General features: G+C 36.3%; 4 protein-coding genes across 4 annotated transcripts; 2 read left to right on the forward strand and 2 right to left on the reverse strand.

Annotated features, from left to right (window-relative positions):
* Positions 1-61: 61 nt before the first annotated feature.
* FDP41_003834 (uncharacterized protein) lies at positions 62-586 on the reverse strand (the record flags this gene model as incomplete). Its single annotated transcript, XM_044707182.1, has 2 exons — positions 62-97; positions 155-586. 2 exons carry the CDS (start codon positions 584-586, stop codon positions 62-64), a joined length of 468 nt encoding a protein of 155 aa, XP_044561894.1.
* A 46-nt stretch (positions 587-632) lies between these two features.
* Positions 633-1,106, reverse strand: FDP41_003835 (uncharacterized protein; the record flags this gene model as incomplete). Its single annotated transcript, XM_044707183.1, has 1 exon — positions 633-1,106. The coding sequence occupies one exon, from the start codon at positions 1,104-1,106 to the stop codon at positions 633-635; it is 474 nt and encodes a 157-aa protein (XP_044561895.1).
* A 645-nt stretch (positions 1,107-1,751) lies between these two features.
* Positions 1,752-15,313, forward strand: FDP41_003836 (uncharacterized protein; the record flags this gene model as incomplete). The annotated part of the gene is made up of 3 exons (XM_044707184.1): positions 1,752-1,903; positions 1,959-10,645; positions 10,752-15,313. The coding sequence occupies 3 exons, from the start codon at positions 1,752-1,754 to the stop codon at positions 15,311-15,313; spliced, it is 13,401 nt and encodes a 4,466-aa protein (XP_044561896.1).
* Positions 15,314-15,399: 86 nt separating this feature from the next.
* FDP41_003837 (uncharacterized protein) lies at positions 15,400-16,731 on the forward strand (the record flags this gene model as incomplete). Its single annotated transcript, XM_044707185.1, has 1 exon — positions 15,400-16,731. One exon carries the CDS (start codon positions 15,400-15,402, stop codon positions 16,729-16,731), a length of 1,332 nt encoding a protein of 443 aa, XP_044561897.1.
* Positions 16,732-16,733: the final 2 nt, after the last annotated feature.

A 16,733-nucleotide genomic window follows, 5' to 3' on the forward strand; every position in this document is an offset into this window, starting at 1 on the left:
ATTTTTTTTTGTTGCGACTGAGCCAAAGAAATTAATGTTGAAACAATTTATGTTGCCTTCGTTACAGACTTTGATTAGGTTTTATTTCTTGATGAATCTTAGGAATGAGAGAGCATTATCATACGAAATTTGTTCAAAACCTCAAAAAACTTACAATGGATGAAAATTGAATCCAATCCAGAGACGATTGAATGTCTTGTTCAAGTTGTGGGTCTTGGTCGAGAGTCCACGTGGTGAATTCTTTGAATCGGTGAACAGAAATTTTGTCTTCATTGATGATATAACCAGTCACATCCAATAAGTCTTGATTTTTTAATTCTTCATCGAAATTTACTTGTTTTCCTTGAAGAGGTCTTCCTCTAAACGAAGATTCAAAGATGACTGTGTTGCTTTGTGGTTCCGAGGACTCTCCAACGTTTTGTTGGCCATGTACATTATTGTCTGCTCGTTTTTCCTTTACATTGCCTTCAAAATATTTATCAACTTGGGCTTGACCATTATGATCAATTTTGCATGGAAGGTGATGAATACGAAGAGTGTCATCTTCGCTCTTGTTCAACAATTTAATTTCCAAAAGATCATTCATTTTTTTATTGTTCAAAAGAGGCTTTTTGAATAGCGGGAATAGTGCTTTAGGCAAGAACAATACCCATAACACGATTGAAATTATTTTCCTTGATTTTTGCTCTTCTTGTCAATTTGTTGAATCTTTTCGTTTCAGCAACAGTTAATTTCTCTCCTTTTGCAATTTTTTCTTTGAGTTGCTCGAGTGTTGGGTCCGGATTGTAACTCACGTCAAACAACCATTGAGGATATTTATCTGGTGATTTAACTACTGGGTTTTTTGCTTCCTTCAGAATATTGAGAGGAAGTTCGTGACCTTCTAGACCCCATCCTTTAGCACCCTTGGGTGTTTCGGGACCATATTTTTTGGCTAGTTCTTGAAGTTCTGCCTTTGATAAACTACTAATTTTCACCCATTTACTTTCGTGTCTTAGTTGAGTGAAGCATGTTGGAATTTGAATTTGAATACTTTTTCGGCTGTTTAGAGCGAGTGCCGATGAAGCTGATGATGATGGCAATCCTGTGAGCGCTCGTTTCATCATTTTTAAATGATTGAATTTTATTAAAAATTTTCGTATTTTCTCTCGATGCCTCTCATCATTCGCTCTCCCATTCATCTCTACCGAGTCTTGCTCAAGCAAGTCTCATCGGCCTCTTCCAAAACTTATCCCAACGAGAAGGTGAGAAATTATCTTTACAACAAGATTCGAGAAAGCTTTAGAGATCCAAGAAACTCGGATTTATCATTCCAACAACTTCAATACCAAAGAGCGATACAGTTCCTCGAAATTTCTAGGTAATATATTCTTTGATATGCCTCGGTCAATTCATGAGTGCATACGAGTAATACAACTCTACTCTTGAATCACATCGAGAGTATTATTTCATCCAAGTCTAAAATATAATTTGAATTTTCAACACCTCCAATAATAATTTCAAATTTGTTTTCTTCGTGATGATTGGATCACATCTTGATGATGACATTGCTGTGGAATAAACTTTCATCATCATTATAGGTTATTCGCATTCAATGAGTGACTTCCTTTGCCCGAAAATTCCCTCTGAATCAAATGGACTTTTCTTCCTGATTTCAATCTCAGGAAAATGTAACAGAAATTGGCGGGCATCGATTTTGTATGCTCGTTGGCGCGTTGTATGAACATTTCTTTTGCAAACCTCAATTAAAAATGACGAACGAAGAACACAATACATTGGAGGATGATGGTACAACAACCAGAGAACAAGATCCAGCCTCAGAATGGATCTTTGATAAAGTGCAGCAAATGGTCAAGATCAACAAAACGAAATGGAACGAATTTAAGAACAATGAGGAAGTGAGGTAAGTCAATTCCGATGTTTGAGTGCCACGGTACATGTTAACTTTATGAAAACAGAGTCAAAATACAAAAATTCCTCACTGTCGAATCCGAGATGATTCTCTTTTTCATCAAAAACAGTTTAAAAGAAGAGATAATTGTATCTGCTGAGCCTATAGTTGCTGGCAATAGAAAAGGATTAGTGTTCATGAAACACAATCCTGTCAAAATTAACAATGACAACTACGTAGAATCACTATTTTATGAAGATTTATTTGGAGATCCACTTGTAAATTTACAGCGTATCGTTGAGGGAGTATATCTTCCGCTACTACAATCTCCAAAGAATCAAAAAGGGTGGCCAAACGTTGTGGCCCAAGATCTAATTAGACAATTTCACAGATTTACTGGCATGCTTGATTTATTTATTGGGCATACTAAAGGAGAAGTAATTTTACCAATGCCGCCAACTGAAGGTATAGATACTGCTTCACTTGATCGATCTCTTGTGCACACATTTGAGACATCCGTGATAGACTGGAGTAAAGAGGCAAAAAAGATAATAGAAATGGGTTCAGACAAAGTACTTGATGAAATGGAAAAGAATGAAAAATATCAAGGCCCATTATTCGAACTTGATTTCTGGGAAACAAAAAAAACCAAGCTGAGAAATCTTGTAGACCAATTGAGCACGGAAAAGGTGCAAACTGTTGTATCAACTCTAGAAAAAACACAAAGCTCTTATGTAACAGGGTTTAAAAAGATGATTAAGGAATTACATTATTCTTTGAAAGAAGCTGAGGAAATATCTCGATATTTAGAACCACTAAGAAAGTATTTCGACATGATTAACGATGCTACTATTTATATTGCCGATTTGACAGAAATATTGAAACCGACCCTTTATTTAATATCATTGGTTTGGCAGAAATGTGAATTCTTTACAATTGGAAATCTTTTTGTTCTTGTCAGAGAAATTTGTAATGATATAATTTATAGAATTTATAACTTTATTGAACCAGCAGATCTTTGGGGAAATCCAACAAAACTCATTGCAGAAAAGTTAGAATTATCATACACCGTTTGTGATCAATTTAAGGTTTTATTTTACCAATACAGAGACAATGTAAATAAGACAAACACTCAAAAACCTTGGAGGTTTGAAGTCTCTAAGATTTTTACTCGACTAAACAGTTTCATTGAAAGATTGCATGATATTAGGACAATCACCTTGTATATTGATGATTTGACATTGCTCGACAAGTTTGATGTGGGAGGCGTAAATGGGGCTGAAGCATCTGGAATGATTGCACAAATATTTGACGATTTTGTGGAGCAACAACAGAAAATTCAAAACGTCACTTACGATATTTTAGATCTAAAGCAAACACAGTTTGACAAGGATTTTTACAAGTTTTGCGAGTGCATTAATGATTTTGACAAGAGAATTTGCTTTGTAATTAACAAGGCTTTGCAACTCAATTCAAATCTCAAATTTGCATTCAAATTTCTTGAAACACTAGAACCACAAACACGTAGAGAACGAATAAGGCAGGAAGTAGAATCGAAAACTACTGCATTGGTTCAAATCTATCTAGATGAATTATCCAGAGTTTCTGCCTTGTTTAGCCGAAACAGAGAGGACCCTCCCATACTTGACAACTTTCCTAAAGTTTCTGGAGCTATTGCCTGGTGCAAGGCTTTGAAAGAAAGAATTACATGGCCTCTAGATAGTCTTAAAAGCAAACCATTTTTATCAGGAACTTCTCTCATGAATGAGGTAATAGATCGCTACAATAGACTTATCACGCAATTGGAAAAATATGAAGAAGAAGTTTTCAATTGTTGGAAATATTTATTGGAGAAGAACACTTTATGTCACTTAAATGATAACATTATTGTTAGACTTAACAATAACAGGTTACAGGTTAATTTCAATTCAGAGCTCGCATTCTGCATTCAGGAAGTAGAACAACTTGGCTCTTATAGCTCGATTATTCCTGAAGAAGCTTTGGAGCTATTTTCAAAAGGTGATTCCTTCCGTCTAAAAATTTCTACCATGGATCTAATGGTTAGACAATACAACACAGTTATCCAGACGCTTCTAGAGGTTGAAAGACCTTTATTGTCTAACAAGTTGAAGGAAGCAGACACGCTCATAGAAGAAGCAACACATAGGCTTACATGGAAAAGTGATATAGACCCATTTATTTCGAATTCACGAGAAGTGGTTAAAGATTTGTATAATCGAACTAATTTCTTGAAAGGAAACGTAAAAACTATCGAAAAGATGGTAGACAGTTGGATGACAATTTCATCTCTCATTATCACAGATAACTCTGCTCAAGACGATCTCAAGGAAAGGAAAAGTAGCAAGGTTCTTGATATGGTATCATTCTGGAGAAAGAGAGACCCTCCAAACGTAACGAATAGAGTTTTTGCTCAGTGGAAGGCAAAGGTTTCTTCAAATATCAAAAGATTATCAGATGTACCTGTTCAAAGTGAAAGAATCCATCAAATTATGGACAGTAGTTATGCCAAGATATGTCCAACTATTATTACACAAGAGTGGGAAGGATATTGGAGGAATTATATACTCTATGTTAATGACATTGTGGAAAAAGGACTATTCAAAGCCATAAGGGAGGGTTTGATGTTTTTAATTAACTCTTTTTCTGTTAAATCGGAAATTATGAACCAAAACAACCCCAAAATTAACATCAGTATCTTTATTACTGTCAAGTTGGAATTGCTGGGAAATGATGCTGTTTTCACACCTAACCTTATTGAAAGTGCTACCAGTGTTCACAATAGCGTGAAAGTTTGGGTAAGCAGAGTGTTAGGTCTCTCATCAATGGTTAAGAGATTAGATACATCTTTAACCTTTGAAGAAACTATTTCAAAGGATCCAAGCATCGAAGACCTAAAACAAAAAGTTTTTGTGCTAATGAACTCTACTATCAAAGATATGGAGGCTTTGCGAGAGAAGTTTTGTGAATACTCTATGCTATGGCAAGAAGATCCAAAAGATTATTTGAACAGATTTATCAAAAGCGGAGGTGATGACGTGAGATTTAATAGTGATAGCGATATTTCTGATGGAGAAGAAATTGCTGAGATTGAAGGAGAAAATGTGATTGCATCCTTAGAGGAATTTGAAATGCAAATATTGAAATATGAAAAGATGGTTAATGAAATAATGGAATTACCTGACAAAGCCTCTTTCGGATGGTTGACTGTAGATGCTTCTCCTGTTAAGATAGCCTTATCCAACTTGGCCAGCAAATGGAGATTTACTTTCTTGGATTATTTACTGTCTGATGTAAAGCAAACATTAACAGAATTCAATGAGTTTGTTTCGGAGATAAAGACAGGCCTTACTCAGCCAATACCAAAAGACGATTACCCTAAACTTGTTGAAATGATGAGATATATCGTTAGATTTAAGGAAAGACCTGAGCACAAACAAAAGGATGGACTCTTTGAAAACTTGAGAGAAATAGTGCAATTACTGAAGAAATATGGAATCGTTGTTCCTCAAGAAGTCATTTTAGACTTAGATGACGCTAAAAATAAGTGGAATGATTTGTCAAAAGTCTATTTTGATGTTAAGGATAAGCTGTCCATCGTGCAAGATGAAGAAATCAAAAAGATTTCAAAGGAAGAGGTTCAATTTACCCAAATGTCTGAGACCTTTAGAGAAGAGTTTTTGCAGATGGCTCCTTTTGATTACAGTGTTGGCATGGAAGAAAGTTACGAACGTATTGATAGAGTTAATGAGAAGCTTATTGAGGTCGAGGATAGAATGAAAGAATTGAGAGATAGACAAAAACTTTTTGGTTTAATGCAAAACCAAGGAAAATTAGTACGAGAATCCCGAACAGAATTAAGACTTCTCAAAAGAATATGGGATTTGGCCTCATTGGTGAAATGGCAAATTGATGAATGGAAACAAATTCCTTTCCTTAAGATTAATGACGACGAGCTCTCTGAAGAAACAAAGAAATTTATTTTAGAGCTCAAATCTGTTGACAAGAGAGTTAAGAGATGGGATGTGTTTTTAGGTTTGCAAAACTTTGTTGACAACTTTATGGTTACACTTCCAATGATACAAAAGTTGAGAAATCCAGGAATGAGAAGTAGACATTGGAAACAGTTGATGGAAAAGGCCAAGTTTCAATTTGATATAAGTAATAATTTTACTCTTGCTGATCTTCTCGCTCTGGAGCTCCACAATTACCAGGAAAATGTTAACGAAATAGTTGACCGAGCAGAGAAAGAAATGAAAATGGAAAAGCAATTGAAGGATCTTGAAACTATTTGGAGTGACCTATCATTTGATTTTGTGTTCCATGTCAACGGAGTAGAAATTGTGAAAGTGTCAGAAGATGTTCGAGATAACCTTGAAGAGAATCAGCTTCAACTCCAAGCAAGCAGTGCGAGTAGATTTGTCGAGTTCTTTATCGAAGAGATAGAGGACTGGCTCAGGAAGCTTGGAAAAGTCGATACGGTAGTTACAGGTCTTCTTGATGTACAAAGAAAATGGTTGTACTTGGAAAACATCTTCATAGGTACTGATGATATTCGTCAACAGCTTCCAAATGATGCTAAAAACTTTGATGGGGTTGATAGAGAGCTACGAACTATTCTTATTACAGCAAAACAAGTTAAGAATATTGTTGTATTTTGCTCGCAACCAGGGCTGGAGGATACGATCATCGTTTTACAAAATAAGCTTACATCATGCGAGCATCAACTCAGCAAGTATTTGGAAACAAAGAAAAAGGCATTTCCCAGATTTTACTTTACATCTGAATCGGACTTGTTGGACATACTAAGCAAGGGAGGTCAATCCCCTCACAAAATACTGAAGCACATGCCAAAACTAATACAGGCTGTCAAAACTTTGAAATTTAAGACCGACGACCAAGGTAATCAATCTAATGAAGTTATTTCAATTATCAGTAGAGAAGATGAAGAAGTGAAATTAACAACACCTTGCGTGTTACAGGGAAAGGTTGAAGATTATTTGAACGACTTACTTAGGGCTATTTCCAAAACTTTGAAAGACATTTTATCTGAAGCTATCACTACCTATTCAAGCAATAACAGAGAGGAATGGTTAGCTGGTTATCCAGCACAAATCGTATTGGTAACTTCTCAGATTTTTTGGACTATGGAAGTGAATCAAGCGTTTGATGCTCTCGAAGAAAATAACGAAATCGCAATGAAGAATTACTACAAGAAGCAAGTAAATCAACTCAACAAACTTATCACCATGGTTCAAGGAGACTTAGAAAAAGGAGAAAGACAAAAAGTTATGAATCTAGTTACTTTGGATGTACACGCTAGAGATATTGTTGACAAATTAATTAGTGATAACATTACATCAGCTCAAGATTTTGGATGGCAATGCCAGTTAAGACAGCGTTGGGATGCAGAACATCAAGATTGCATTATTGATATTTGTGACGCTACATTTAAATATGGATACGAATATCTTGGTAATGGACCTCGTCTTGTGATTACTCCACTTACTGATCGTATTTATATTACCTTAACACAAAGTTTACACTTAATCATGGGTGGTGCACCAGCTGGTCCTGCAGGAACAGGTAAAACAGAAACCACAAAGGATTTAGGGTCTCAACTTGGAAAATCGGTATACGTATTCAACTGTTCAGATCAGATGAACAATGAAAGTTTAGCCGATATTTTCAAAGGACTTGCATCGAGCGGTGCTTGGGGATGTTTTGATGAGTTTAACAGAATTGCTGTGGAGGTATTGTCTGTGGTTTCCACTCAGTTCAAGAGCATCTTGAATGCCATTAGAGCCAAAAAAGATAGATTCCTTTTTGAGGGAGAAGAAATTTCTCTTGATCCAACAAATGGAGTATTTATCACAATGAATCCAGGTTATCTGGGCAGAACTGAGTTACCAGAGTCACTAAAGGCTCTTTTCAGGCCTGTTACTGTCGTAGTACCAGATTTGGAGTTAATCTGTGAAAATATGCTGATGGCAGAAGGCTTTAAGGAGGCAAAACAATTAGCGAAAAAGTTTATCACACTTTATAGTTTAAACAAAGATTTGCTTTCAAAGCAAGACCACTATGATTGGGGACTTCGTGCAATCAAATCGGTGTTGGTTGTTGCTGGTACCCTAAAAAGATCAGAACCATCTATGCCTGAAACTCAAGTTCTTATGAGAGCTCTTAGAGATTTTAATCTTCCAAAGATTGTACAAGATGACTTGGAAGTCTTCACTGGTTTAATTAACGATTTATTCCCAGGAATTGATCCACCTCGAAAAGTAGACAAAGAATTTGAACGAATTGCTGCTGAGCAAATGACAGAAATGAAATTACAATCTGAGGATAGCTTGGTTTTGAAAGTAGTTCAATTAGCTGAATTATTAGAAGTTCGTCATAGCGTCTTTATTATTGGACCTTCTGGATCTGGAAAGTCTGTTTGTTGGAAATCTCTAGCTGCAGCAAAAAGAGCAAGACATGAAAAAGTTCTTGTAAGGTATCTCGACCCCAAGGCAATTACATCCCACGAGCTTTATGGTTACAAGAACGAGCAAACTGATGAATGGAGAGATGGACTGCTTAGTAGTATCATGAAAACTCTTGCAGAAAGAGAAGATACAGATCCAAAATGGATAATACTTGATGGAGACCTTGATACTGAATGGATTGAATCAATGAACTCTGTCATGGACGACAATAGAATCCTTACTCTTGCAAACAATGACCGTATTCCTTTACTTTCTCACATGCGACTGATATTTGAGATTTCACACTTAAAATATGCTACTCCTGCCACAGTCTCAAGAGCTGGAGTTTTATTTATTGGAGAAAAAGATATTGGTTGGCAGCCTTATGTAGCGTCCTGGATCGATACAAGACCACAGATAGAACGCGCTCATTTAGTTATTCTCGTTGACAAATACATACCTGAAACTCTGAAATTTGTTCGAGCTAACTTTAAGCATTTAATTCCCCTTTCAGATTTTGACATGGTGTCATCCCTTTTCCAAATTTTAGAAAGCTTGTTAGTGAAATATCCAACCCATGGAGAGAAAGAAACAATAGAAAGCTTCTTTGCTTTTGCAACTATTTGGGCTTTCATGGGAGCTGTCGTTGACAATGAAAAACATACAAACAAAGGATTATTCGACAAGTGGTGGCGTACTACTTTCAAGACTGTCAAGTTTAGTGATGAATATTCTGTTTTTGACCTATACTATAACCCAACATCAAAATGTATGGAACCTTGGAAGGATATTATGCCGAGATATGAGTTTGATGTTGACATTCCAGTCCCTCAAATTATGGTTCCAACTGAAGAGACGACATGTATCAGATATTTAATGGACCATATTGTTGATTTTGGAAAGCCTCTCATGCTAGTTGGAAATGCCGGAGTTGGTAAAACGCAAATCATTCAGGATAAGCTCAATAATTTAGATGTTCTGAACTTTTCATCAACCACCATCAATTTTAACTACTATACTGACTCAGAGTCTCTTCAAAATTTCTTGGAAAGCTCCTTAGAGTCAAAGGGAGGAAAGAGACTTGGGCCTCCAGGTAACAAAAAGATGATTTTCTTCATTGACGATTTCAACATGCCAAAAGTGGACGCTTATGGTACGCAAACACCAATAGCTTTACTCCGTCAACAATTGGATTATGGATGTTGGTATGAAAGAGCCAAATGGAATTTAAAAGAAATTATTAAGGTTCAATATATTTGTAGCATGAATCCTACAGCAGGAAGCTTTGTTGTTAATCCTCGATTGCAACGACATTTCATCACTTTGGGTATTAACTTCCCATCAAGAGCCAGTTTACAGAAAATTTATGGTTCAATTTTAAGTGGCCACCTTAAAAGATTCCCAGCTGAGATCATTAACTTGACCAATAATGTCATGAACGCAATAATTGACATTCATGAAAAAGTGGTGAACGTTTTCCCAAAGACGGCCCACAAATTTCATTACGAATTCAATTTAAGACAACTCTCAAGTTTGTTTGAAGGATTACTAAGAAGCGAACCTTCTGAGTTTAAAGATCAAAAAGCTGGAGCATTGAAGTTTTCCAGATTAGTCGCACACGAAATTTCTCGTGTGTATGGGGATAGATTATCTTCAAGGGCTGATGTAGTCCAGTTTGAAAAGGATATCAAGGGAATTTTGAATGACAAATTTCCTGAGTTTGGTGGTGAGGCTGTCACAAGGAAACCACTCGTGTTCTCTCATTTTGTTAATGGAGCAGATGGAGCTTATGATGAGTTTGCCAGTATGGACAGTATTAGAGCTGTACTTGAAGAGGCACTCAGTAGGTATAATCAAACGAAGGCAGCAATGGATTTAGTTCTTTTCGAAGATGCACTTGAACATATATGCCGAATCAACAGAATAATTAAGGCATCCAATGGTAACGCATTATTGGTTGGTGTTGGAGGAAGTGGTAAACAAAGTTTATCAAGACTTGCTGCCTACATTGGAGATTTTGAGATTTATAAAATTGTTATCACCAAGGAATATGGAGTCAACAATCTCAAAGAAGATTTAAAGATCATGTACAAGAAAGCAGGAAAAGGGCAAAAGTTGGTTTTCTTGCTTAATGACAATCAAATTGTTGATGAAAGATTTTTGGTATATATCAACGATTTACTTTCCACTGGCAATATACCAGACTTGTTTGCAAGCGACGAACGCGAGGAAATTGCTAACTCTCTTCGAACAGAGGTGAAATCTGCTGGTATTTTCGACATCTCTAAGGAAAGCTGTTGGAAATTTTTCATCAACAAGGTCAGGAAAAATCTGCACGTGGTTTTATGCTTCTCTCCTGTTGGTGATAATTTAAGAATACGAAGCAGAAATTTCCCTGCTATCATTAACTGTACTCAGATTGACTTTTTTCTTCCCATGGCCTCAAGAAGCGCTCCTTAGTGTTGCTGATAAATTCTTGAAACCTGAACAACCAATTACTGGAGATCACCATCCTGCTATTGTCAAAACAATGTCATTCATGCACGAAAAGGTGAATGAATTTAGTGAGATGTTTTTCCATGATCTCGGTAGATATACATATACTACTCCAAAGAGCTATTTGGAATTTATTAAGCTTTACAAATCATTGCTTTTTAAGAAGAGAGAACACATTAAATCTCTCATTGACAGACTTAGCCAAGGAATACAAAAGTTAAGGGATACCACGCAAAATGTTACAAAACTTCAAAAGCAGTTAGAGATTCAAGAGAAAGAAGTTAAAGAAAGAGAAGCGGCTGCTGATGTAATTTTGGAGAAAGTCAAAAAAGAAAGAGCAATTGTTGAAGCTGAAAACAAAAAGGCATTAGCTGAGGAGAAAAATGCATCTGAAATTAGCCAACAAGTTGCTCAACAGACTCTTGAATGTGAGGAAGAAGTAGCTAAAGCCAAACCAATTTTGGAAAGCGCAGAGCAAGCTCTAAAGACATTGAACAGAAATGAACTGACTGAACTGAGATCGTTTAAAACTCCAAACAAAAATGTATTGCTTGTTTTCCAAGCAGTACTTATTTTATTAAGTCCCAAGAATGGAGTATCTAAAGATTTGAGTTGGTCTGCAGCTCAAAAAGCCATGGCTAAAGGAGCAGACAAGTTTTTGTCATTGCTTGAAGCATATGATGCTAAAAATATTTACCCACACATTCTTCCTGCCATCAAACCCTTTATGGACAATCCGGACTTCACTGGGGAGCAAATCAAGAAACATTCCTCTGCATCTGCTGGTTTGTGCGATTGGGTCAGAAATACAATTGAGTACAATAGAGTTTTTGTGGATGTAAAACCCAAATTCGACAGTCTTGAAAAAGCCAAGATTGACAAAGCAAACGCAGAAGAAAAGCTAAACAAGGTGAGAAAGACTGTGTCAAAGCTACAAAAACAACTTAAAAAAATCGAAGCAGATTATCAAGCGGCTGAGGATGAAAAGAATGCTGCTCTTGATATTGCAAGAAAAACTCAAGAAAAACTTGATTTGGCCCAGAGATTTGTGAAAGCTTTATCCTCCGAAAACGCACGTTGGGTTGAAGAAATCCAGAAGCTACAATCCCTGAATAATGTTCTGATTGGAGATGTATTGCTGGCTTCTGCTTTTATTTCCTATGCCGGTAGTTTCGACATGCGTTTCAGAAACGAGCTAGTTGAATCTTGGAAAAAAGAAATGTTCGATTTGAAGATTCCAATCTCTGAAAACCTGAATATTGTTGATGTTCTCACCAATGACGCTGAAATAGCCAAATGGGGAAACGAAAAGCTTCCATCTGATAAAACCAGTATTGAAAATGGCTGTATTTTACTGAACTGTGAAAGATGGCCACTAGTTATCGATCCTCAATTGCAAGCCATTACCTGGATCAAGAATCACTTCAAAGATATTGTGTTACTTAGACTCGAACAGCATGACTTGATTGAAAAGATGGAACGAGCAATTCAACAAGGAAGTACAGTGTTGATAGAAAATATTAAGGAATCAATTGATGCAATTTTATCTCCTGTCGTTGGAAGAAACATTATTCACAGTGGATCTGGAAAATACATCAAACTCGGCAAAAATGAAGTTGAGTATAATGAGAACTTTAGATTAATATTGCATACCAAGTTGAGCAACCCTCATTATAATCCTGAAATTCAAGCCGAAACAACTTTAATCAATTTTTCTGTAACAGAAGAAGGTTTAGAAGAGCAACTTTTGGCATTGGTTGTACAGAAAGAGCGTGCGGATTTGGAAGAGAAAAAATCAGAATTGAACACCAAGAAGAATGAGTTTAAGATCAAGCTCAAAGAACTCGAAGACAATCTTCTTGAAAACTTGAAGTACAAAGGTGATATTCTTGGAAATGTAGATCTGATATCCGGTTTAGAAAATACCAAGAAAACAAGTGAGGTAATCAAGCAACAAGTTTTAGAATCTATTGAGACTGAAAAGGATATTAACTCGGCAAGAGAAAATTACAGAAAGGTAGCCAAGAGAGGTTCCATGTTGTACTTCCTTTTGGATCAACTCCAATTGATCGAGCACATGTACAAGTATTCTTTAGGAGCTTTTACAGTTGTTTTCAACAGAGCTATTACCAAAACCGAGAAGATTGAAAACGAAGATCTTTTCGTTAGAATAGAAAAATTGATTGATTCGATAACGTTTGCATGCTATGAATATGTTGAGCGTGGTTTATTTGAAAGACACAAGCTCATATTTATTACAAATCTTTGCTTTGCAATTAATCATGACAAATTTAGGCCAGATCACTTGGAGTTTTTGATTAAGTGCTCTCCAGATCCAAATACACCCAAGGAAAATCCATTTACTGATTGGCTTTCAGATTTCAGTTGGAAAGCAATTTACAAGTTAAACCAATTAGAAGGCTTTGAAAAGTTATCTGATGACATTGTAAATTCTGGAAAACGTTGGAAATTATGGTCCATGTTGGAAGCTCCAGAAAAAGAGAGTCTACCGCAAGAATGGAAGAAAAAGTCTGGTTTTGAAAAACTTCTCATCATTAGAGCATTGAGACCTGATCGAATTACTCAAGCTTTGAAAGAATTTGTTGGAGAAATAATGGGATCCAAGTATGTAGACTCCATTCCATTCTCATTAGACAAGATATTTGCAGAGTCAAGACCAAATACTCCTCTCTTCTTTATTTTGTTCCCTGGTGCTGACCCTATCAAGACCATTGAAGCTCTTGGTAAAAGACTTGGATTTTCTGAAGAGAATGAAAAATTTGTTAACATTTCCATGGGTAAAGGCCAAGAAGAACATGCAGAAAGACAGTTGCAACGAGCGTATGAAATTGGTGGCTGGGTTGTGTTACAAAACATCCACCTTATGAAAAAGTGGTTACCAACGTTGGAAAGAAAATTAGAGAAACTATCAGAAGGTTCTCACAAAGATTTTCGTGTATTTCTCACTGCAGAACCCACTCATCATCCTGTTATTCCTCAAAGTATTCTTCAAAACTCTATCAAAATTACAAACGAACCACCTCAAGATCTTTCAGCCAATTTACATAGAGCCCTCTCTAACTTTTCTCAAGAGTTCTTTGAGTCCTCAATTAAGCAAAGCGAGTTCAAAACAATTCTCTTTGCGCTTTGCTTTTTCCATGCTGTAGTATTAGGAAGAAGAAAATTTGGTTTCCAAGGTTGGAGTAGAAGTTATAGTTTTAACAATGGAGATTTGACCATTAGTGCTGATGTATTATATAACTATCTGGAAACTAATGACTCTATACCATGGGAAGATATCAGATATATATTTGGAGAAATCATGTATGGTGGTCACATTACTGACCACTGGGATCGTCGAACCTGCAGTACCTACTTGAAATGTTTGTTGAGAGAGCAATTATTTGATGAGATGGAGTTGGCTCCAGGATTCAGAGCACCACCAAGCATGCAATCTCTTGATGATTATCATGAGTTCATTAATGAAAAGCTGCCATCAGAGTCACCTGCTCTGTTTGGACTTCATCCTAATGCCGAAATTGACTTCTTGACGAATCAAGCCGAATCTCTATTTTCGTCAATCATTAGAATTCGAGGAGAGAGTGGAGCTTCATCTCATGACTCCATGGACGACTCAATGGCACATCAAATTGAAGAATTATACAACATGCTTCCTGATAATTTTGATTTGGATGAAATTTCAAGTCGAGCAGACAAAAAGATTCCATTCGTCGCTGTTTGTTTACAAGAATGTGAAAGAATGAACATTCTCTTAACTGAAATTAAAACTTCACTCACAGAACTCAGAAAAGGTTTGAATGGAGAGTTAACCATTTCAGAACAAATGGACAACTTGAGAAAATCTCTTTCATATGATCAAGTTCCCGATAGATGGCACAAAGTTGCATATCCTTCTCGAAAACCTCTCAATCAATGGTTTGAAGATTTAATTAAGAGAGTTCGACAACTCGAAGAATGGAGTTCTGAATTGACTCTGCCTAAAGTAGTATGGCTTTCAGGTTTATTCAATCCAATGGCATTCCTCACAGCGATCATGCAAACATCTGCTCGTAAGAATGGTTATCCTTTAGACAAGATGTGCATTCAAACAGAAGTTCTCAAAAAGACTCGATCTGAAATTCCACCAACCCCTCCACGAGAAGGTTGTTATGTGGATGGATTCATTCTAGAAGGAGCTGGTTGGGACATGAAAGCAGGTATTTTGAGAGAGAGTGATCTCAAAGTATTACACACACCAATGCCAGTCATTCACATCAAAGCTGTTCCAATCGATAAGAAGGATGTTAAAAGCATTTATGAATGTCCAGTGTATATAACTCCACAAAGAGGACCAACATATATTTTCACAGCTCAACTCAAGACGAAACATGATGTTTCCAAGTGGATTCTTGGTGGTGTTGCCTTATTACTTGGCAATTAATGTTTTGAAGCCTCAAACAATAAAGAAACTGTTGAAATTAAAAGACAGCAAAAAGTGGAATTTATTTTTTCCAAAATTTAAAAAAAATGCTTCAACTGACGCCCGAATTGCAAAGTCTTCTTTTTGGATTTTCATCAACGGAGGAAGATACTCAACTGGAACAACACTTGGAAGAGCACCAAAGGCAACAATATGCACATTCCATCACTGATTATCATTCATCATCAGTAAGAAATCATCACATCGGCGACTTGAACAAATTATTTTCCGAACACAAAGTTTATTCCGAGAATGCTCTTGCGTTCATGAAAAGAAAGAAAATAGATGCCATACAGACAGGAATAGAACCTTTTGATTCTATTGTGGGTGAGATGAAACTTGCAGGATCCATTATTGAATTATATGGAAATGAAGGACAGGGATTAACACAAACTTGCTATACGAGTATTTGCCATTTGGCCATGCCAACTCATTTCAAAATTTTACAGTTTTCAGGAGATGAGAAAACAAAACCTAGGGAAGGATATCATGTATTGTACTTTGATTTGGATGACAAATTTGATCAACACCGATTTATTGAAATTATAGAAATGTGTATTTTTAAAGCATATTTTGATTTGAAGAAAAGGAGAGGAGAACATATCAATTATGACGATATTACAGAAGAGAATGTGGTAGAAGAAGTTTTTGAAGCTTCTGAAAGTAATTACAAATCATTTATAATGGAAATTTTAAGCCGTATACACGTTTTTCATATCGATAATTCATTTCAGTTTGCGCTTGCTTTTGAAGCTTTATACAAACGACATTTGGAAAGTAATAAGCTCAGAGATAAATATATTTTAGACTTGGAGGAAGAGGATGAGAATTTCCTCACACAACGAGCTTCTGTAGAGAAGGGAGATAAGGACGCACTCGAGCATCTCAACTCTTACAAGGCTATTGTTATTAACAGTTTAACGCAATTTTACAAGCCATACAATGAACATGATCGAAAGAACTGGGAGAAAGCTGTCGAATTGCTTGTTCATTTGACACATGGAAAGCAAATTTTCACCCTTGCAACTGTGTATGATCCTTTCAGCAAAACATCTCGTCAAAAGTATAATCAAAAAAGGAACACGACCTTTTACCAAGGAGCCAACAGACAATTCAATGAGGATCGATTAGCATCTGAACTAGTACAGATACATCGTGACGTTTTAAAATATCCAACATGGACCCAGGCTGTGAATTATCGTTTGCTTTTTGGAGGTGATTATCCAGATTCTTCGTTGCCAGCAGGAGTTAAGTATGCATATTTACAAACTCTCCATAGTGGCAGTACTGCTTCAACGAGCCATTTCCAAACTCCACACGGATATAAGGATCTTTTCAAGATTCAAATCTTGGATCATGGCACTTTGTTTTTCAAATAAAT

Source organism: Naegleria fowleri, assembly GCF_008403515.1.
Source record: "Naegleria fowleri strain ATCC 30894 chromosome Unknown tig35, whole genome shotgun sequence".
Taxonomy (NCBI): domain Eukaryota; phylum Heterolobosea; class Eutetramitea; order Acrasida; family Naegleriidae; genus Naegleria; species Naegleria fowleri.